This window comes from Typopeltis vanoorti, chromosome 15 (genome assembly GCF_054136105.1).
Source record: "Typopeltis vanoorti isolate ZY-2024b chromosome 15, IOZ_Tvanoo_1.0, whole genome shotgun sequence".
NCBI lineage: Eukaryota > Metazoa > Arthropoda > Arachnida > Uropygi > Thelyphonidae > Typopeltis > Typopeltis vanoorti.
In genome coordinates this window covers 34,134,885-34,159,472 of record NC_143563.1, presented here as the reverse complement: position 1 = coordinate 34,159,472, position 24,588 = coordinate 34,134,885, and the positions used below count along the sequence as shown (strand labels likewise).

The window sequence follows — 24,588 nt, the reverse complement described above, 5'->3', positions numbered from 1 at the left end:
GACAGAAGGAACACGTGGGGGATGTCAATCACAATAGAATCATCACATCTGGTTTAGCTCATCATTTCTCAACATCAAATCACGTTATAGATTGGAAAAACAGTTCTATGCCTTACATCGAGAATGACTACAGACACAGAACTTTCAAAGAAGCAGCAGTGGTGTTATGCACAGGCAATAATTTAAATAGAAATCAAGGTGCTATTCTTAAAGACATATGGAAATATCTCATCAATTCTCTCAGCTCAACAGAACTACAATATGTGAAAAACTACACAACATGTGGTCGTGTACCGGATTCTGACTGAAGCATTCGAATGCATGCCATCAAACACGAATTATCAAATGTAAAGGCCTAACAGTTACTAAAGTGTATGTTTTCATGTAACTTGATGCATTTGTTTTCACACCAGTACAGCCTTGAAAATGCTAGACAGTGGCTAGTGAAACTTGTTGTCTCTTTGTATTTGTAATCATTAAATCTTATGGTCTTTTAACAATAAAAGTTCTCAGTTATAACTTTATATCATTTTTATGTGATGTGGGAACCTCTCAAGATGAGTGTTGTGACATGGAGGCCTGAATCATAATAGTAATTTATATTAGCTCACTACTGACAGCAAAGAATTCCACTTCTCTTCCAGCTTGGTCTGTGAAGTTAGAGGAGAGCCAATGAAAATCACAGACACTGAAATCTCCAAGGAAGATTATCTCACCGTTTGGTAATTAAACTCTATGTGATCAATTTTTGAGATGAATAATCAAAAAAAAGTCAGTAGTCATCAGAATTTGAATTTAGAAAATCATCAAGGCAGCAAACGAAAGCAATAAAGTGATGAAAGGAAATCTTTAGTTAAAGAAGATCATAAAAAGTTGTATATGGGGGTGCAGTATCCTGAAAGAAGAAAGTCAATAGTGGTGTGCTGAAGGTATCTGTGTTAAGGCCATTGTTATTCAACTTGTACATTAATAATGATATTGGAATGGATTTGATTAGTGACATGTAACTATTTACAAATGATGCAAAATTCAGGAGAGTAATGCAGAGCCAAGCTGATGTTATGGTCTTACAGGAGGACAATTTGAATGGATTGCATGAATGGTCAAGTAAGTAGAACTGTCAGTTCAATGTTGCAGAGTGTAAGGTTTCAAAATTTGGTAAGCAATGATGGAATGTAAAGCATACAATTGGTGGGGAAACTTTAAAGAAGTAGAGGAGATGAGAGATCTGGAAGTGGTGGTAGTGGACAAGGACTGAAATTCAGAGGCCACATTGCACAAGTTGTGAAATCATCACATTTGATGACGGCAATGATGCAGAGGACCTTGAGCTGCAGAAATAAAGAGGTTATGATTTTAATAGAAAGGGGGATAGTAAATCCCTTTATGTTTTTATAGCCGGGTACGAAACTCGGATCGATATCCATCGAAATCCATAGAGTTTCATGCCGAAAAAACTATCGGCGAAGCCCAAGTGTAAATGATCACTTGGGTAGTACAACACCAGGGCAACTCCATGCAAAGGTGGAGCAAGATCCGTCACTAACTTTAATATTCTCTCATAATGTAAAACCCAGCTCCTAAGAGATGTATATATTGTTTTACATTATGAGAAGAGGTCACTACCCAGACCGGTTTCAACCTTTTTTGAGGTCTCATCAGTAACTAGGTAGACCTGGAATATCAAGGTTTTAAGTGAACACGAACTTACATACCTCTGCTTGGGTGTTGTACTACCCAAGTGATCATTTACACTTGGGCTTCGCCGATAGTTTTTTCGGCATGAAACTCTATGGATTTCGATGGATATCGATCCGAGTTTCGTACCCGGCTATAAAAACATAAAGGGATTTACTATCCCCCTTTCTATTAACAATTTCGCAGGTAAAATAGCCCTTTGGCTTATTAAATTAGGTTATGATTTTATTGTATATAATGCCTTGATCAGGCTTATTGTGCACAGATTTGGTCACTTGGTTTTCATGGTGATAAGGATATGTCAGAAAGAGTCCAGGGAAGATTTACAAAAGTGGTAAGTGATTTTTGGAATGTGGCATATGAAGACAGATTGAAAGAATGTAAATTGCAAAGCCTTGTGAATAGGAAGAGGATGACTGGAGATATGATTGAGACATATAACTTAGTTAGGGTTGTCATCAGGTTAACATGGAAGAAATTTTTCATAGAATTCAAGGGGGGGGGGAATAGAACATGAGGCCATCGCTGAAAACTGTAAAATATAAGGAAGCTGTGAGGAGAGTGTCTTTACATGGAGAGTGGTTGGTGAGTAGAATGCATTGCTTGAATGTGTTGTTGTGAATGTAGATACACTGAATCAGTTTAAGACATGATTGGATGAGCTTTGTGTGTGTGTGATAGAATGTACCTCCCATGATGAGTCTGACTTCATGGAGTTCAGATGTTAATAATAATAAATGGGATTCCAGGTCTGATCCATTAGCATCGGATATCAGACATGACACAAGATATCAGACATGCCACATTCTATACTTCTTATGGAATGTGTAAAGTTGAGGTGAGCTGTAGTCATAGAAGACACCAACTGAGGATCTGTGATGAATAATAGACTGGATTTGGATGCCTTTAAGTGCCTGCCGATATGGAAATGTTTTACATTTGGAATTTTATCGTTTTATTGGATTTTTGGGATTTGTGGAAACAGACAATATCATAGGAAGGTGGTGGTGGTGGTGGACTTATCCGAGAGGCTATATATTGTGCATCACTCACCATCTCATTAATGACCTGTTAATCTTGCAATATCTATTATATTATATTATATTACAGAGAATATTATTAAAAAATATTGTTCTATCCCTTCTTTCTCTTCTACACATATCTATGTGCTCACTTTCTGTTTAATTCAAAAGATATTTCATATATATATATATATATATTGTTATATGCATTTGCTGTCTTTCATTCTTTTATCCTTGTTGATAAATTTAACTGCATATTATTTAGCATGTATTTCATTTCAGTTCAACAATCACTCTTCAAACATAACTTTCAAATTTGATTTTTTTTTTCATTGCATTTGTATTTATTTTGAATAGCTACAATGTATAGGTTTTTTAAAGGGGTGAAAAGAAAAGTAGTGTTGTAGTTTTATGTAGTTAAGCAAATAAATGGTAATCAAGAAAATATGATGAACGAACTCCATTTCGTGCTGTTTCATGCATTTCGTCATTGGTAATGAGGATCAAATTCAGATGTTATAATTTGATATATTAAGTAGCCGATAATACAACCCACCAAGGCTGAAATGCAGCTTCATGTATAAAGTATTTTGAAATTTCAAAATACTTTATTTGAAATTTCAAAATTTTTAAGCTCTTAAAAAAAAAATAAATAAATAAAATAAAGCCAAGCTCAACAGGATCATTAAAAAAAACTCCAACACCAATAGTAACTTATTAGATTTTTTAATATATATTCAATTACCAAAATAATAAAATCATATTTTTATATTATTGAACATAAAAATTTAATTACACAATTTTATTATAAATTGTGTAATAATTTATAATAATTTTTAATAATTGTGTAATAAACTGTGCTTGGGCCATTGTTGTTTAATTTGTATATAAATGATATAGGAAATGGCTTAAAGGGAGGTATTCAGTTGTTTGCTGATGATGCAAAGTTGGGTAGTGCAATAAAAAATCAAGCTGATGTTGAAAGTTTGCAGGATGATTTAAATAAGCTAGTAAAATGGGCAAAAGATAATGGATGTCAGTTCAATGTGGAAAAGTGTAAAGTCATGCATTTTGGGATTAAAAGATTACCAGCTGTGTACTACATTGATGGAAAGGTACTCCAAGAGATTGATGAGGCTAGGGACTTAGGGGTGTTGGTAGATAGGGAGATGAAGTTCAGAGGACACATTGCTAAGGTGTCCAAGATTGCACATAGGATTACTTCGTTGTTGAGGAACACACTGACATCCAGAGATAAAGAGGTTATTATTCCCCTTTATAAAGCGTTGATACTTCCACATTTGGATTACTGTGCTCAGGTCTAGTCACCTGGATTCCTTGGAGATGAGGAGGCTGTGGAGAGGGTTCAGAGAAGAGTGACCAAGTTGGTGAGTGATGTAAAAAATGCTTCCTACATTGATAGATTGAGAGCTTTGTGGATTGCAGAGATTGGTTGATAGGCAAAGAAGAGGGGATATAATAGAAACATTTAAATTACTGAAAGGTTTTTATAGGATTGATGCAGGGGAAATGTTTCAGCTGTGTGATAGTGATGGAAGAATAAGAGGTCATCCCTGGAAATTAAAGAAGAGTGTGGTTAACAAAGGTGTTAGAACAAGGTTTTTTGCCTGGAGGGTGGTGAATGAGTGGAATTCATTGCCTGACTTAGTTGTGAGCTCTTTGTCTGTAAATGAATTCAAGAAGAGATATGACAGATATTGTTTTGCTGGTTTGGGTCTCCCGCGATGAGTCTACTGACTCCATGGAGATACCCATAATAATAATAATAATGGCTCTTCATATATCTAATAATTTATTAGGACACCTCTCGGCAATACTCATAGAAGGGTTGTAAGGTCTGTTCACTACAAACTTGATATTAACTAGGTCTACCTACTCACTGATGAGACCTCAATAAAGGTTGAAACCGGTCTGGGTAGTGACCTTCTCTCATAATGTAGAACAGAAATACAGCTCCTAGGAGCTAAGCTCACATTATGGGTAAATATCAAGAATAGTGATCAGAGCTTGCTCCACCTTAGACATGAGTTGCCTCAGCTTGCACTACCTTTAGGGTCAGTTGCTGCAGTATCCAGGTATTTGCTTACGCTTGGAATCGCCGAACTTTATATAGTTTCTACTATATTCGGCATGAAACTCTTTGAGTTTCTTATTCGGCTAAGAAACAATATGGGATGTAATATCCCTTAACTTAAACAAATAATAATAATAACTTTTATAATTATTAATGGAGGATGTACACATACTTCTGCAGCACAGTACACATTAATGGGCTAGTGATGTGCAACATGTAGCCTCTCCTCTCCTATCCAAGTCACCCCACTTTCTGGCATACTAGGTGAGTACTGCCATCTTAAAAAAATAACAAATAGAATAATCTGTGATATTTACAGGCCTGCAACCCACCCAGAATGGTTTTCATAACCATAATTTTAGGATACATTGGCTGAACGTCTGCCTAAATATATGTGTGTGTGTGTGTGTGTGTGTGTGTGTGTGTGTGTGTGTGTGTGTGTGTGTGTGTGTGTGTGTGTGTGTGTTCTCCTGGCAGTTTGCCAGGTTGCAAGATGAAAATCCCTGCACTTCAATTAATTTACCTTCATTTGAAAAGCCCTGCTAATGGTTTTTCAGATCCTAGATGAGATTTAAATACAACTCTTTCCAATCAAAGGGCTTTGTCATAACCAACTGAGCTACAGAAGCTTTTACTTTAAAAGTATATACCTTTCTTAATTGAATGAAATGCCACCTAGATCCATAATAGATATCTACAATGTAATTGATATCTACAATGAATCCCCTAACTAATAATGGAAAAGTCTGCAATGTCTGTTGCAGACTTTTCCATTATGTGTTATTCATTATGGGAACATTGAAACCTTCCCCACAATCCTAACACCTGATTAATCCAAACAACACCTATCATGTAGCTTACTGTATCAGTGAAACAATTGCCTATCCAATTCGCTAATCCATTAGTGATCTACTCTTATACAATACTGCACTGCAGAGATAATGTCTATAGAGATATTATGATATTTTAGTGAGAAAGGACACTAAAAAGCTTAAGTCATCATCAGGAAATCTATACCTATTGTGAAGTATAACAGTTAAGCAAAATTAAGTTCATGAACTTACCTTATTACCACAGACAACACTCACTAGACTGTCCATGGTTGTGTACCTGGTTAGTTCTTGAGTTAATTCTTCCAACCAGGTATTTAAAGCCTCAAAACTACTTCTGTTACTGACATCATAGACTAGAAGTGCTCCGTGAGTATCTTTATAAAATTCATTTCTTACCTGTAATATAAATATTATTCCATTATGTACTTGAATTCCTTCAATAAAAAAGGAAGGAACTAGTATAATAAGCATCAGTTTAAGCTATGTCTCATGGAAGAAGATATTAGAAACTAGCAAAAAATTTTTGTCCTATTATTAACTCACTAGCTTAAAAGCATTAACCTTGAAAATGTCTACTAAATTAATATTAAAACTCTTTAGCTATTATGTATTTTTATATTAGTAATCTCTTATCATTTTATTACCTCATAGAATATTGGATTTCCAGCCATATCAAAAATATTGACTCCAATCTCTTGGTCTGCAACATTTATCCTAAAATAAATAACATTTATTCCATGTATGAGAAGAAACAAGCTCTGATCAAAGTTTTTTTTTATAATGAAAATTTTAAAAAAATAAAAATTATCATAAAAATAAACTAAAATCTTTAATTTATCTTTTGTTTCTCTAGTTCTTTTAAACTAAAAGAGTTGGAAGAAGTAAAACACTTCTCTACCATTATCAGAATTCCGAAATGTTCTTTCTTTCTTCCTTTCTATACACAAATAGGAAGAAAGAACAGAGACTGACAGTTCGTGAAAGTGAAGTGTTTGAAATTATGCTTCATGTTAATAAGGTTGCTGAAGGTTTTTCCACTTGGTTATATTATAAATTAAAGATGCCAAGAAATTATATTCTAGGTTTCATCCTTTATCTAAGTGTAAGCAAACAAATTTGCACATGAAGTGACTTCATGACAGGGCAACTCGTGTATAGTGACTAATAGTGCTCCACCTAGATAGGACTTTAGAGTCACCCATGTGGTTGGGCTTGGTATTGTGTGATATTTGTGTATATGTTACATTAGTTTTTTGTAATCCCTAAAGATGTCTCAGTGACTGAGACAAAATATAGGAAGTATTAAATTCTGTTTTAATCCTTTCTGAGTGCTGTATACAATCCATTAAGCCTCCAACATGATGTCCTCACAGCAATTAAGCCTCTACACATGGACCCTATCTGCTGGTTGCACAGCTGGGGTTCAACAGGCTGTGGAGGTGGTGTTATGGTCTGGGGAGATTTTGACTGAAACGCCCTAAGTCCGTTGGTTATCTTTGCACAAACACTGAATGGTGAATGCTACAGGGACCTGTTAGCCGACCATCTCCATTAATATCTGCAGGAGGTCTATCCTGACCACAGTGACATCTTTCAACAGGACAACACACCTTGTCATTGGGCTCGTACAACTACTGAACAGTTGGAGGAACATGTCACATTGCCTTGGTCCCCCACACTCCCTCTGACTGTAATCCAATTGAACATCTCTGGGATTGCTAGAACGGCATGTGAGAACTGCTAATCCTTCTTCCCCAAATGAACATGAACTGATGGAGATGCTGCAGCAGACATGGGTCAAGTTCTCACATCAAACCTCTCCTGGCATAAACATTGCATCCTCAGCTCAAAAAAAATAGGATTTCTCTTCCACTCAAGACGTTACTTCATCCCTGAACAGCTACTAACATTATACAAATCCACCCAACTATTGAATACTGCTCCCACATATGGGGTGGGGCCCCTAAAAGTTCTCTCAAAATGCTTGACTCAATACAGAGGAGGGCAATTAGACTTATCAATGATCCATCCTTTACCAACTCTCTTCCCCCACTTTCACACAGAAGTTTGGTCTCTGCAGTAAGTATATTCTACAACTATTTCCATGGGAAATGCTCATCCAAAACAGCATTAATAATCCCCCCGCTCAGTACTAAGTTCATTGGAACACGTGCAGCTGCTGCACAACATCCCTTCACAGTACACCTAGAAACAAACAGAACAAATTTCTTTTTCTCTTCCTTCATCCCTGCAACTGCTGCACTGTGGAACAGTCTCCCACCTGCTGTGTTTCCCAATGAATACAATTTAAAGTTATTCAAGTCAAATGTAAACAAATTCCTCCTTTCCCAATGCACCACCCATGCACGGTACTAATGTACTATAGGTTGACCAGTCAACCTCCTGTGTATGGGCCCAACATTAAAAAAAAAAAAAAAAAAGTTACACATGGAGGATGTTCAACACCCTGTGGAATCTGTTCTTGAGCATCTGCGAGCCATGAGTACAGAGGTAGACTAATGCATTATAAGGTGGATGTTCCTAATGCAAAGCTAACTCAGTTTAGAATACAAGTGTAGGAACTATAATAAGTATTTTCAGCTGTTGGTGAATTAACAAGTATCATATGCAAAACATGCAAAAGTGGCCAATGAACATTAGCCCAACAGTCAAGATTCTTTCTTTTAACAGACAAGATATTTTTGTGTCTGTAGACTACTGTTGTACTCAGTCTACTGTTGGAAGTTTTACCACTTGGTTATACTATAAATTAAAGATACCAAGAAATTATATACTTGGTTTAATCCTTTATCCAAGTGTAAGCAAACAACGTTTGTGCCTGAAATATTTTCAGGATTAGGGCCCGTAGGGATATGGGCTTTGCATTATGGGATACTAAGACAAGTGATGTGAAGTCATCAGCTTCTATATATGAGTTGCCCAGTCCTGAAAATATTTCAGGCGCAAAACTTTGTTTGTTTACACTTGGATAAAGGATTAAACCAAGTATATAATTTCTTGGTATCTTTAATTTATAGTATACCCAAGTGGAAAAACTTCCAACAACCATCCGTAATCCAGAGTATTTTAATAATAAGTTGTAACACCTTTTGGCTATTCGTATAAGAAATAATGACTTCTGCATCACTTCAACCTTATTGGCCTAGATGCGGTGATTAATACCCTTGGAGGGTAATGGATGGCAATGCTGTACCAATGAAGTTTAACTGGGTTTGGCTGTTGCTGTTATCCCCTTGGGTGCTGAGATTCGAGAGTTATGAGTACACTCTCTTAAGGTTTTTGCCTTAAGGGAGCAATTTGAGTCTCCGGGGAAAGTGTTCTCTGGCACTGCCTGCTGAGGGGCTTTGTCAGTGAATGATTTTCTTCGGAATTTGAACGGTTCTGCTCGGTGTGGGTGGAAGGCCATCACTGAGTGGAGCCAACACTGAGATGGACAGTCTTTCGCCCACGATTGAGTAGCCTAGGGATCGTCTGAATTTTTAGAGACAGCTTTACCTTTAAATATGGCAATGCTGTAGCCAATGAAGTTTTAACTGAGGCTAGGCTATTGCTGTTACCCTCCTGCCATGATCAAAGCTTTATAGCTCAATAACACCTTATCCCTACACTGTCCTCTATAGATTACGGGGAAGGTGAAAAGCATTCTTGCTTCGCACCTTTAAGCCAGGACTTATTGGCCTAGCACCCATTGTGTAACTGCAGCACTAACTTCACTTACACAAACCACAGCTTTTCATTCTAGTGGTCGGATCCCTGAGGAAATTATGGACTTGATCAGACTGAAAAACAGAGCCAGAAAGAGGTACCATAACACAAAAGCCCCACAAGATAAAACAATTCTAATTACCTAAATAGACAAGTCCAGGAAGCTCTACAAAAGCATCGAAATCAAGAATGGGAAACCAAACTGAAAAATCTGAACCCAGAAGATAACTCCATCTGGAAATTCCTGAGAACCCTCCGCACTAAAAGGCAACTCATACCCCCAATTCCAACCAAGAAAGGAGCAGCTCACACTGACCAAGAAAAAGCAGAAGCTCTGATTGACAATTTGGAAACTCAATGTAACCCCTCTTATGAGAATCTAAACATTAATCTAATCTACAAGATTCACCGCAGAGTCAAGCAGATCATAACACAACAAGGGGAGAACACAGAACCCATCACACCCACCTCTCCAACAGAAGTTATGAATATCGTAACCCATTTGAATAACAACAAGGCTCCAGGTCCAGATGGAATCACAAACAGAACAATCAAACCAGTGGTGTAGCTAGGGGGGTGCAGAGGGCACGGTCCACCCCAGGCAGCACATTGAACCATTTTGAACTTTTGCAGTTAATTCTAAAATACAGTTTCGAGAACTCAGTTCCAAATATTGTAATACTACTGCAAATTTTCCTCACAATTGCTGTAGGTGTGCTAGTTGTGAGAGGAGTTTTTCTAAATAAAATTTGATTAAGAATTACCTACATTACTATGAAATAGACTTTGCCAATGTCATCAACGATTTTGCTAACAGAAAAGCAAGAAAAATAACATTTTAGAATGTTAAAATTAAAATTTTACTTCAAAAATAAACATAATGTTTTAATTTATTTCCCTATATATCGTTTTGATTTTTTGTAGTAATGTTGGTGTGTATTGAGAGGTGCGGAATTAGCTGTGTTCTCCTATCAGGATCTTGGCTGACTAGCCATCAGTCATGCTTGTAGCATGTTGAGCACAGTTAAGCCTCAGATGGATTTCCGTGGCGGGCTGGCAACCTACAACACGGTCAAAAACCCTGATGGAACTGATATAGATGACAGTGCCAATATTTCGGTGAAGTCTGGAGGGCCATACCCAGGAAGTCTTAGTATCATGCCTCCACGTGGACCCCCCCCCCAGGGAAACATGGTTTCGTAATGAGTCATGGCAAAGTTGATACTAAGCAAAGAGCTGGCAGAAATGTAAAGTGCATCTCCCAAGACGTTATGTGGCTAGCGTGGGAGATGTTAGGACTACAATGACATCTGCTGTTTCATCATTGGTGGAAGAATTCATATATCAACGACAATATGAAACAACTGGAAGGCGGAAGATTCTGAATACAGATCAATGGCTGACAGAGTGAGCCAAGTTAGCTGGCTATTGCAGATGTGGAAGAGATCGGGGCCTCACCACGTTACTATCCTCTATCCTATAGTCGACCATCGAGAAACAGAAATATTTTACAAGCTATGCTTTGGAAGTTGGAACCTCTGCAATGTCCCAAGCTGTAAATAGTTACAGAGAAGAAGACACTGAAACTGTGATTAAAACGAGCGCTGCAAGTGCACTCCATGATGATGTCAACTTAAATCCAAAAGGAAGGTTGGCATCTGATATTCCTCGTTTGAAAACAAGAAACAGAGTCTTGAAAATTGGAACTTGGAACGTGAGAACATTATATAAACTAGGGAATTTTGACAACCTTATACAGGAAATAAAAAGACTTAAAGTTGATGTGATGGGAATTAGTGAAACAAGATGGCCTAACATGGGAAAACTAAAGAAAGAGGGATTTACATTTGTATATTCTGGTGGAGAGAAGCATGAATATGGAGTGGGTTTCATGATTAAGAAAGATATCTTGAAATGTGTGGGGGGCTGTGGCCCATAAACGAAAGAATAATACTTATTGAATTAGCTGCAAAGCCTTTTAACATCATAATTATCCAGGTTTATGTCTCTACGATGACTCACAATGATGAAGAAATAGAAGATTTTTATAATAACTTACAAAAATCTATAGAATATGTAAAATCAAATGAGATATTCATAGTGATGGGTGACTTGAATGCAAAGGTTGGAGAAGGGGAAGAAAATCCAGTTGTTGGAAAATTTGGACTAGGCGACAGAAACGAAAGAGGTGAGAGATTGATACAATTCTGCATTCAAAACAACTTGCGCTTAATGAATACTTTCTTTCAACATCCAAAGTGCAGACTGTATACTTGGACAAACCCAGATAACTCTATAAGAAACCAAATAGATTTCATAATGATAAATAATAGATACAAAAATAATATAACCAACATAAAAACATACTCATGCTGATATAGGTTCAGATCATAACCCTGTTGTGTCCACTTTAAAAATTAAACTAAAAAATATTTCTAAAAAAAACAATCATACTGAAAGACTTGACTTCACAGCTCTGAATATACCTGACAACATAATGGTGTTTAACTCAGAAATTAAGAAGAAATTAGATCATGTAGGATATAAAACAGATGACAGTATACTTTGTAACACAGAGGAAATTGAAAACAAGTGGTCAAATTTTAGAAGTGCAATATATAAGACAGCTAACGAGGTTATCCCCAAAATTAAATACAATAAGAAAAAACCCTGGATGACTGAATCAATACTAGAACTTATAAATGAAAGATGAAAAAAGAAAAGTACACAACAGTATAGAATACTCAGTAAAATTATAAAAAATGAATGCAGGAAGGCTAAAGACAAGTGGCTAAATGAAAAATGTAAAGAAATAGAGGAACTGGACAAGAAACACAATAGTAAAGAAATGCATAAATCAATCCAAGCCCTGACAAATAAAAAGAAAAATTTCAACCATAATCCTTGTATAAAAGATCAAAATGGAAAAATGCTACTAGAGACACAAGATATCATAAAAAGATGGAAAAAATATGGAAAAGAACTGTTTGACTCTGATTGCACAGACCCACCAGATTTACAAAATATGGATGATGAATCAATTACATATGAAGAAACAGAATACGCTCTAAGTCAAATGAAAACAGGTAAAACACCAGGCCCTGATCAGATCCCTATTGAATTGTTAAAGAAAGTAAATGAAAACACACTTAATGACCTAAAGGTTATTTTTAATAACATCTATGATTCAGGATACATCCCTGATGATCTAAGGAAATCCGTCTTTGTCACTATTCCCAAAATTCCAAGAAATTTTAAATGTACAGAATATAGACTAATAAGTTTAACAAGCCATGTTACAAAATTACTACTGAGAATAATCCTAGAAAGAATAAAAGGCACTTTGTCAGTAGAAATAGAAAACACTCAATCAGGTTTTCAAAAAGACAAAGGTATACAAGAGAAGGAATCTTCAATTTGAAAACATTATGTGAAAGAAGCCTTGACAACCAGAAAAGCATATATCTTTGTTTTATTGATCACACCAAAGCATTTGATTCAATAGATCACAAGAAATTAATACATATCCTACAGAATAATGGGTTAAAAGGAAAAAAATCTATGTATAATTACAAATATATACTGGAATCAAATGGCCTCAATAAGATATAAAAATACATATTCTGACAACTTTGAAATCAAAAAAGGAGTAAGGCAAGGATGTGTCTTATCACCCTTACTGTACAATATATATAGTGAGCAAGTTTTTAAAAATATTTCAGAACTGAAGGGTGTAAAAGTCGGAGGTAGGAACTTCAACAACTTCAGGTATGTGCAGATGACACAGTTCTTATAGCTGAATCTGAAGATGATCTTCAAAACTTAATCACAGAAATTTACAACAGAAGCTTAGACATGAGACTAATTATTAACCTAAAGAAAACAAAGTGCATGATTATATCAAAAGAACCAATAAATAAGAAACTGAACATAACTGTTAACAAAAAGAAAATTGAGCAGGTTCAGTCTGTTATATATTTGGGACAAATGTTTAACAAAGGAAATTCCCTTAAAGAAATAAAAAGAAGAATAAAGATAGCAAGAAAAGCCTTTACTGATATGAAAACTGTTCTAACATCCAGAGACATTAATATAGACACAAGAAAAAGATTAATAAAATGCTTTATCTGGTCAAGCCTTCTTTACAACAGTGAAACTTGGACTCTAAATAAAGAAGCAGAGAAAAAATTAGAAGCTTTTGAAATGTGGACCATCAGAAAAATGTTGAAAATACCATGGACAGAGAAAATGAAAAATGGAGATGTTTTAAAGAAAGCAAAAATGAAAAGAACATTAATGAAAATAATTAAAGAGCGAAAACTTAAATATTTTGGACATCTAACTAGACAAGAAGGCATTCAGAAATTAATATTAGAAGGGAAATTGGATGGAAAAAGAGGGAGAGGCAGACCCAGAAGAATGTGGTTTGAAGACATTAAGGACTGGACTAGACCATAAATGTTCCAGAGCAGCAAAAGAAAGAAAAAGGTTCCATGACATGGTTGCCAACCTCCTCCTAGGAAATGACACTTGAAGAAGAAGATTGAGAGGGGCACAAACTCAGGGACCGCCCCGGGCAGCAAAAGCTCTAGCTACACCACTGAATCAAACTACGCCTCAGAAAAGCCATTGTGCATCCAGTCAATATAATAAATGCTATCCTCAGATTTAAATATTTTCCCTTAACATGGAAAATGGCTGACATCACACCAATCAAAAAGATTGGAAAAAACCCTCAACTTCCCGAAAGCTGCAGACCTATCAGTCTAATTGTCCAGCCTGGGTAAGGTTGCAGAAAAAGTCATCCTTACAAGGCTTCAATCAGCAACAGATAAACTAGGCATTATCCCTAATGAGCAGTTCGGATTCAGAAAAAACCATAGCACCACACAACAGATACACAGACTGGTTGAATTTATCACCACAGGTTTCAACTGGAACTTCCACACTGCTGCAGTCTTTATAGACGCTGCGAAGGCTTTTGATAAGGTGTGGCATCAGGGTCTCCTCCACAAACTCATCAAATTTAATGCCAACTAATCTAATAAAAATCATAGATAGTTACCTTAAGGACAGATTCATGCAAGTAAAAATAAATGAAACTGTATCAACTAGATGCAAGATCCTGGCAGGTGTGCCGCAGGGTTCTCTTCTGGCTCCTCTGCTGTTTTCTATCTACATAGTTGATATTCCTCAAAATCCAAGTTCAACAATCACAGTAATATGCAGATGATACCGCTTTATTATCTAGATCTCTCAGTCCTAAACTAGCTATCAAAAGACTCCAAGACAGTATTCATACATTGGAAAAATGGCTGATGGACTGGAGGATCCAAGCAAACCCACTGAAGAGTTCAGCCATCCTGTTCACCAAAAAGAAGTTTCAGATCAAGGAAGACATACACCTGCTAGGTGTCAAAATCCCATGGTAGAGTGAAGTCAAATACCTCGGTGTCATGCTTGACAAAAAATTCCAATTCACCAATCATATGCCCAGTCATCACATAAGCTCGAAGACATCCAAAGCAATCGCTCAGCTCTAGCCCATGATCAACAGAAGAAGTAAACTGGATACCTGGAAATATACAAGATGGTAATATGCCCAGTCATCACTTATGCATCTCCTGCATGGAGCCACACCTCGAATACAAATATTCAAAAACTGCAGAGGATACAGAATAAATGCCTGAGAATGATTCTGGATGCCCCATGGTTTATCAGAAACTCCCAGATTCACAGAGAAGTCTACATTCCCTACATCGCATCTCTCCTCCATGATCTAGCAGCAAAGTTCTTCACCAAGACAAACAATCATCCAAACCCACTGATCAAGCAAGCTTCAGACTACAATGAAACAGAATTCTACAAATACAAAAGATCCAAGTCAATTTTATGCTCAGCTGACCAAAGCTAATCTCACTGCCGTTCCAGGGCAAGCTTAATGCTCAATAACTCTCCACTCAAAGAACTCCCCCTCAGACAAAGGGGAATATGAAAAGCATTTATGCTTCACCCATCAAGTCAGCAACGTTTTATGTTCTACCACCTTTGGGTCTGGCTCCCACTGACAAGATCTCAATAAAACTCGAAACTGGTCTGGGTAGTGATCCTTCCCATAATGCATAGCATTACGCATACCCATAAGGATATGTGCTTTGCATTATGGGATACTAAGGCAAGTGATGTGAAGTCATCAGCTTCTATATACAAGTGTCCCAGTCCTAAAAATATTTCAGGTGCAAACTTTGTTTGTTTACACTTGAATAAAGGATTAAACCAAATATATAATTTCTTGGTATCTTTAATTTAAACTCAGTCTACTGTTTGTCTTCCTTCTGTGTACCTGCATGCATGTATAAGTTTTGTACCTTGTACGAAATGCAATTAATTATTAAAAATTATCAGAAAGAAAAAATTATTTTATTTTTCTGTTACATAGGTTAAATAATTATGAATGCATAACATGCATTATTGAGCAGTCAAGGAATCAGATTAGGGTGTGCATTACTATTAATAATAAAAGTCTAGTAATACTATAAAAATAATATGAAAAAAATGATTTTATACTTGGTAGCTCCATAGTCAATGCCAATGGTAGCAGCATATTTAGTAATAAATCGTTTTTCACAAAATCTCTTGATAATACAACTCTAGAAAAGAAAACAGAATGAAATATAAAAAGAATGTTAAAAGCTGTTTAAAAAATAAAAAATGAGGTTAACACCAGAAAATATTAAATGGGATAAAGCATTTAATTTTAATTCAATTTTTTTTTAATTAAACTTTTTTTTTTGTTTGTTTGTTTTTTTCACTTGAAAAATTTCCAATACGTAATTCAGGTAAGAACTCAATAAACATTGTACTATTGGTAAGGAAAAAAAGAATAGAGAACATGAGCTGATTGCTTGAGTCTGTGATACATTGGTGGAAGAAGCCCATCAGTTAGATATAGGCTAAATACCGTATAGGGTAACAGGTAGTGGAAGAATAATAAATTACCCAACTTTATAAAGTTCAATAAGAACAGATGGATGAGTAGAATGTTTTTTCTCTCATCCACTACTGGAGAGAGAGAGAGAGAGAGAGAGATAATAGCAGAGAGCTGAAAGACAAAAGGTTTGAAAATGCAAGTGATAATGCTAGTAGAGTTGTTGTTGAAAGGAAAGTGGTGAAAGCATAAAAGAAACAATGAAAGATGAGGAAAATAATGAAAGAGTAATACATGTTTACATGGAGTCACAGAACAAAATATGAGATAGAACAGTTGGAAAAATCTCTGGCAAGCAGCAAGCAAAAGAGGGAGTGTAAGGAGAGAGCTTTCTTTGGAGACTCTATAAGAGGAGAGCTTGAGGAAAGTGTGATGATCATGCTTCAATGAAATCACACTTTCCTCAATTGCAAATAATAAGAGTGTGAGAAAAAGATTGAGTCTGCTGATATAGCGTGATAAAGGCAAGCTGGCAGGAAGGACCATGATTGCAAATGAACCAATGTGTATTGTTGTGTGGAAGGAATGGTGTGGAGTGAGTTTAATGAATGAAAAGACTTATATAAGGCTGATGGTCTGCATTTGAAGTTAGGTGTGTTGAGAAAGTGTTGTTCAGTAACAATTCAGAAGTGCAGAGTCTGGGGAAAACAGATTTTTCTTTTTTTTTTTCTGGGGAATAGGGGATGCAGATGAGAGAGAGAGAGAGAGAGAGTGTGTGTGTGTGTGTGTGTGTGTGTGTGTGTGTGTGTGTGTGTGTGTGTGTGTGTGTGTGTGTGTGTGTGTGCGCACGCGCGCGCAGATGCCCTTGAGACAAGTCAATGAGTGAATGGTGGAAAGCCAAAAAAAATTATGCTGAATGTATCTTATCAAGTCTGGTATTTGTAGCCCAAAGGATGATACTGCAGTTTATGTATACTAATGCCAAAAGCATCCAGAATATGCAGAAGGAGTTGCTGGCATGATTAGTTCAAAGTGGGAGCCTCCCACATTGAACTAATTATGTGGTATCAGCTTCCTGGATTTATTATTATTTATTATTATCTCAAGACTTCATGGAGTCAAAGACTCATCTGGGAGGTGCTTTTATCACACATACACACACAGCTCATCATACCATGCCTTGAACACATTCAAACTCCTTGCAGACACCACAATCTCAGGCAAGGCATTCCAATCATTCACAACTCTGCATGAAAAAAAAAACATGCCTCTCACTCCCCTACTCACACCCTCTTTATATAGTTTCCAGGGATGACCTCCAGTTCTCCCCTGATCTCCCACTGTTCTCTGTAGAACTTCTCTACCATTGATCTTATAACAACCCCTTACCAACTTGTAGGTCTCTATCATATCTCCCCTCTTCCTCCTGTCCACCAGACTCTGTAAATTATATCTTCTCAATCTTTCCTCATACTCGACATTCCAGAGGTCAGAAACTATCTTAGTCAGTCGCCTTTGGACCCTTTCCAACATCTCTTCATCCTTCTGAAAAACAGATGACCAAATCTGGGCACAATAGTTCATATGTGGCCTAATCAAAGCCTTATACAACAGTACAAGAATCTCCCTACTTCTACACATCAGTGACCTCTGCATCATTTCCATCATAGATGGGATTTGAATCCCATCTATGATGTAAAGAGTTATTATCAGGCCTTTCCAATAAGAGGTGAGTTATCCAGTTTCATATGGAGGCAAAGGGTGGTTTTTTATTCCAGAAACCTGGATTTTTCATCCCTCAAAATAGGCAAAAACCTCATGAACATATCTACAGATATAAATATTTACTGGAACAAGGAAGGCAACTGGATACTACCTTGTTCTATGATCATATTCCATAGTCAAGTAGCACTGCTACACCAATCAATCTTTGGATGGTGTAGCAGTGGTTTGGTGTACCTCAAGATGCACAGAGAGAGAGAGAGAAAGAGAGGGAGACTTGGTTACAAAGGATATCATCCTTTGTAACCTCCATTGAAGAACTTCCATGGTACATGTTCAGTGGTGGGTGATATAATCTTCAAGGTCAACTGTGAATCTTGAATGCCAGAATCCATACTGGTGGTTGCTCATTAATTTGCAGGGCCATAATTTGTGGAGGAGAGGTTGGCTATTGATGACTTTTTCCATTATTTTGGAGAGGACAGAGGTGACAGCAATTAGTTGGTAATTTGATGATAGACTTCTTTCATCCTTTTTTGGAATAGGACAGATTTAACTTATCCCAATGCATGGATTGCTTCCATGCATTGGGATAAGTACCAGATAAGTATAATAAATTCTAGAGATGATGATGCAGGATAGGTGTTAGCTCTGGAGCATGTTTGAAGACAATTGGGGAAATGCCATCAGGACCAGAAGACTCTTTAGTATACAAATTATTTAGTAGTTTTCTGATGACTTTTCATCAAAAAACTATAGGAGGCATACAGTGCTTGGATTCTAGTACGGTAGGAAGTGACTTCCCTTGGTCTTCTGTTCAGAAGTTTGAGGAAAAGAGTTATCCCAGGAGATCAGCTTTATGTTTGGGTGAAGTAACAGTGATGCCACCAAGATAAGAAAGAGGGGGAAGTGTAGGAGAGCAGAAATTGAATCCAATGACCTTAGCAAGTGACCAGAAGGCATGGCTTCCATTTGGACAGAAGGTGAGTTTTCTGCTGGTAGCCTTGATGAAATCATAATTGGATCTAATGATGACTGATTTGCATATGTTGTGTGCTTTGGTAGGCAGAGTATGAAGCTGGAGTTCTTGATGTGGGCCATATGCAGTAAGCTAAATTTTTGACCAGGGCTTGGAAAGGGGATGTGGATTATGGGTTGAATAGGGGGTTGAAGGCTTTCATACCAGTGATAATAATTCTGTGACTAGTTCACAGCAGGTGTCAGACCAAGGAAAGGAGGAGTTGAAATTCTAGAGGTCATCCCAATTGGCTCCTTTGTAGTGCCAGAGGATGTGAGGTTGGGAGTGGTTGGAGGAGGAGCATTCTGTGAGAAAAGAGACTTGTATGAGATTGTGGTCCAACTTGAAAAGAGGCAAAAAAAAGTTGTGGAAGACAACTTGGAAAAGAACAAGCTGCGTTCAAGCCAAATAGAGGTTGTCAACATCAGATGTTCACCTTATGAAAAATAGTTGAGAAATCATGGAATATAACAAGGATCTGTATTTTAAGTTTTGTAAATCTGGAAAGCTTTTCTCTAAAAGTTTTTTAAAATGCTACTACAATCATATGGGATAAATGGGACATCATACACAGCAATACACCATCTATATTTAAGTTGCAAGTCAGCAATTAGAAGTGAAGGAAATATAGCAAGATGGTTGATGTAAAATCAACTGTAAGACAAGGATGCATATTATCTCTACTCCTATTCATCATCCACATGGATCTCATTATGAAAGAAAGTGGCATTAAACCTGATATTAGAATCAGAGATATCAAATTTAGCTCTGCTTTATGCAGTTTTATTTGAGTACATCATCATTTACATGAGGAGCACATTGTGCTCCTCATGTAAATGATGATGTACTCAAATCGAGGTTGACTGATTTTATCATAATGGAATAGAGTCAATAAGAGGATAGAATATGCAGGCATCACAAAAGAACCCTGGCATAATGTAAAGTAGTAACTGGTAATAATACAATGCACTAAAGAGCCTACATAGCTCAGTCAGCAAAAACCCTTTGGTTGGAAAGACATGGGTTTAAATCCCATCTAGGATGCGAAGATCTTTTATCAAGGTTTTTCAACTCAAGTTCAGTTAGTCACTCTCATACAAAGGGGGCATAGTTTTTCCTCCTGCAAAAAGGCAAACCAGCCCCATGAACACATACACATATCTACAGACATAAAATACTTATCCTTAATAGAGGTATGTAGCAGAGAAAAGGCAAGCTAGCTGCATTAAATTGCCTAAAATCCCTAATCAGGGGACTTTACCTGTCTCAAATGGATGAGAAATAGATGGATGTAGTAATAATCAGGCATAATGCAAAGTAAGCTATTCAAATAAAATCAATTTTTATCTGATTTTATTTGAATAAAATCAAACAAAATAATGTTTTATTTTAATTTATATAATTTTTTATGGTAAAGTAAAATAAAAATAAACTAATTATCCATAGTGGTAATCGGTTCATTTATCCAATGATTGAAAATATTCCAAAGTTCAACTATTAATAGTGGACATAATTTCTTTATACTGATTCTAAAAACGCAACCTAAATATTTTTTTGAATGTTTTCTAAGTTGCCATTGTGTCATATGATATCACTGACCTTGTCCATTTGCTATTTCAGAACCAATTCAGAAATCCCACCTAATGTTATGGGCTTTCTGATAACACAGATGGTTTCAGGACTGTACAATATCAGTTATGGGGATCAGCTGAGGGAATGTGGACTGCAGAGTTTGGTAGATAGAAGACGAAGAGGTGATATGATTGAGACTTTTAAACTGTTGAGAGGTAGTTGCAGGGTTGACACTGGGAAGTTATTTTGCTTGGTGGAACAGGGAGAAAGAGCAAGGACAAGCGGCCATTCCTGTATGTTACGAAAGAAAGCTGTGAGCAAGAGAGGAGTGTTTCATTGCATGGAGGGTGGTTGAACCATGGAATGCATTGCCTGATAGAGTGGTGGGAGCAGGAAGTCAATGCGTTCAAGGAGTGGTATGACAGACTTTGTGTTTCCTAAGAAGGACCTCCCATGATGAGTGTTTTGACTCCATGGAAGCCTGAATAATAATAATAATAATAGCACAGAACAAATTAACTTTTTTTTTTTCTTCTCATTGGAGTGATTCAAGACATGATAATAATAAACAGTCATGTTCTGGCAGAAAGTAAGATTTTCATAGTTTTTCAAATATATTAATATATAAGAAGTTGATATTAGCTTCAATGCTGGTAGTTAAACAGGCCAAAAATTACCAATAGTATTAACTAAAGTTTGGCCAAGTCTATGATTAACAAGTGACTATTATTATTATTATTATACCCTCCATGGAGTCGACAGACTCATCGTGGGAGGTTCATTCAGCTGACAACATATTTATCATATAGAATCTTAAAGTTCTTAACACTCCTTGCATTAACAACACATTCTGGTTATGCATTCCATTCACTAACAATTCTCCATGTAAAAAATCTACTCCTCACACCCTTCTTCACCACACTTTTACATAACTTCCAGGAACCTCTGGTTCTTATCCCTCTCACCGTCTACTCTTTTTATAATCACCTCTGGATTAATCTGATAAAATCTTCTCACTAACTTAATCATCTCTATCATATCACCGCTCTTACTCCTATCCACCAAACTCTGCAATCCACATCTCTTCAACCTCTCTCCATAGCAAGCATTCCAAAGTCCCAATATTGTCTGAGTCACTTGCCTCTGGACCCTCTCCAATGTCTCCACATCACACTGAAAACCAGGTGAACAGATCTGAGCACAGTTGTAGGTGTCCTCCCGCGATGAGTCTTTGGACTCCTTGCAGATGTCAGGAATAATAATAATAATAATAATAGTCCAAGTGTGGTCTGACCAGTGCCTTATACAGTGGCACAACCACTTCCTTATCCTTGCATGTTAGAGTACTTCTTATCATATCAGCACTATGATGTGCAACCTTTGCAACACTATCTATATGCCCTCTAAACTTCAGTCTACTGTCAACCATCACTCCCAAATCTCTAATCTCATCCACTTCCTGCAGTATGGCACCATCGATATAGTACACAGCCTTATATTTCTGCACTCCAAAAGGCAACACTTTGCACTTATTGATATTAAAACTATAACCCCACTCTTTTGTCCAAGTAAAAAGTCTATTCGAATCTTCCTGAAGGGATTCAGCATCAGCAATGCTACTTATAATTCTTCCCAACATTGCATCATTAGCTAATAACTGAAGATCCCCAGTCACTCCACATGATATATCATTTACAAACCAGTTAAAGAGAACAACAGGAGCCCAAGAACCCTGGGGCATGCCAGTGGTTACCCTTCTTTTTTGAGACACTGCTCCATCATACACAACGATATGATCTTTGAACGATACCTGCTGGTATCATTCAAAGAGCCAATCTCTGATCCATCTAACCAATATACTCTCCATTCCCATCTTCTCAAGCTCTTGTACACCAACTTATCACATGGTAATCTATCAAACAGTTTTGCAAAGTCTTAGAATATCACTGTATATGATTCTCCCTTATCTAACATACTCGTCACCTTATCATAAAATGCAAGTAAATTACTGAAAAGGACCTACCCTTTACAAATCCAATTCCTTACCAATCTTTCCAACACCTTGACCACAACTGCAGTTATACAGACTGGCCTATAGTTGGAGACCTCTGTCTTAGAACCATGATTGTGGAGTGGTACTATTTTGCCCTCTTTCCATTCTTTAGGAACCTTAGCCACTACAAGACTTTCATTAAATAACCAGGTCAAGGGCATAACCGACTGTGACGTACATTCCTTAAGCATACATGGTGATATGTTATCCATTCCCACAGCCTTATTCACATCTAACCCAACCAACATCTGATACCTCTGTTTCTTTCACTTCCAATTCTTCTAATACTTGCCTCTTTTCTATATATTGTACCGGATCATTTATACCAGTATGATATATGCTGATAAAGTGTTTGTTCAATAACGCCATTATATCTTTTGCAGCTGTTAGTCTGCTGCCATGACTATCCACCAGTGTTAGTCTGTCGTAATTATTCTTCCTCTTGCTTGCCATGTAATAGAAAAATTCCCTTGGCCTGACCAGCCAATCTCCTCTCATACTGTACTTTTTCTTTCCTTACCATGCTCGTCACCATTCTAGCCTGCACCTTATACTCTTCATGGATCTGATCACCACCAACTGCCCCTTGTATCTTCTACATAACAATTTCTTTTCCAGTACTGCTTGATTTTACTGTTCATCCATTTCACTCTATTTACTCGCTTAACCCACGGTATGCAGTCATACATTGCTTTTGTCAGATACTGCTTATGAGTTTCCATGCATTGTCAAATCCTTTCTGCTTAGCTCATCTAACCAACATACTGATGTTAACTGGCTACAGAGCTTCCTATAGTCACCTGCTTTATACTTCCACATGTATCCATTTTTGGCAGCGACCTTATCTTGTTTCATCACTTCCCAAACAAGTACTTCATGATCATTCTCACCAACTGGCAGCAGTGTCAACACTTCATTAACAACTACATCTTGTGAAGTTATCACCAAATCCAAAACATTAAAGCCTCTAGTTGCTTCAATCACTTGTTTCTTAAGATACTTATCTCTCAGAAATTCCACAAACTCGTTCTCCTTGTTCCCATACACTATCTTCTCCTTCCAGTCTATATTCCTGTAATTAAAGTCTCCCATCAGGATCACCTTCTTTTTACATGCCCAACTAATTTGCCTAAACATTTCACAATCAGTATTCTCTGCATTCCCTGGCCTATAACAACATCCTATCAGATATACTAACCTGTTTATTTCAACTTTGCACCACACAGATTCAAAATCTCTGCATGTACCATCAACTTCCACTCTTTGCAGACACAATTCGTCTGCAATCATTAGCAGCACTCCCCTCCTCTTTTCATGTCTCTATCCTTCCGGAAAATTATTATTATTATTATTTATTATTATTATTCAGGCATCCCACGATAAGTCAAAAGACTCATCATGGGAGGTCCCTCCTAAGAACATAAAGTCTGTCAAGACTCATGGAGGGGAGGTCCCCCTAAGAAACACAAAGTCTATCATACCACTCCTTAAACTCATTGACCATTCTCGCTCTCACCACTCCATCAGGCAATGCATTCCACGGTTCAACTACCCTCCAAATCCTTCTAATTCTATTCCTGACATCACATCCTCCTCAGACAACCAAATTTCGCTTATTCCAATTACTTTTGGGCATGCCATCTCAACCAATGCCACAAACTCAGCTCTTTTATTTCGAATACTCCTTACATTTGTGTACAAGGCCAGCTCTACCGGCGATGCAAGATGTGCATATGCAAGGGGGCGACAAGTTTTTTGGAGCGGCCAAATTGGCATAAACTATAAGAAAAATAAGGGGGAAGGGCAGGCAAAATATGCTACTGCACAGGATAGCAAAATTCCTAGGGAATTTTGCTATCCTGTGCAGTAGCATATTTTGTTTATACACAAACCCCCTGTTTGTGTATAAACATAACAATCG

General features: G+C 37.0%; 1 protein-coding gene across 1 annotated transcript in view; it reads right to left on the bottom strand.

The window, feature by feature from the left end:
- LOC150098588 (dnaJ homolog subfamily C member 27-like) overlaps positions 1 to 24,588 on the bottom strand; it is an 80,667-nt gene that overhangs the window by 45,014 nt on the left and 11,065 nt on the right. Inside the window, exons 2-4 of the mRNA XM_090405205.1 lie at positions 15,942 to 16,024; positions 6,293 to 6,362; positions 5,880 to 6,044 (exon numbers count right to left, since the gene is read on the bottom strand). Of these exons, the coding sequence (XP_090261331.1) occupies positions 5,880 to 6,044; positions 6,293 to 6,362; positions 15,942 to 16,024 (318 nt within the window). The remainder of the gene's footprint in view (positions 1 to 5,879; positions 6,045 to 6,292; positions 6,363 to 15,941; positions 16,025 to 24,588) is intronic.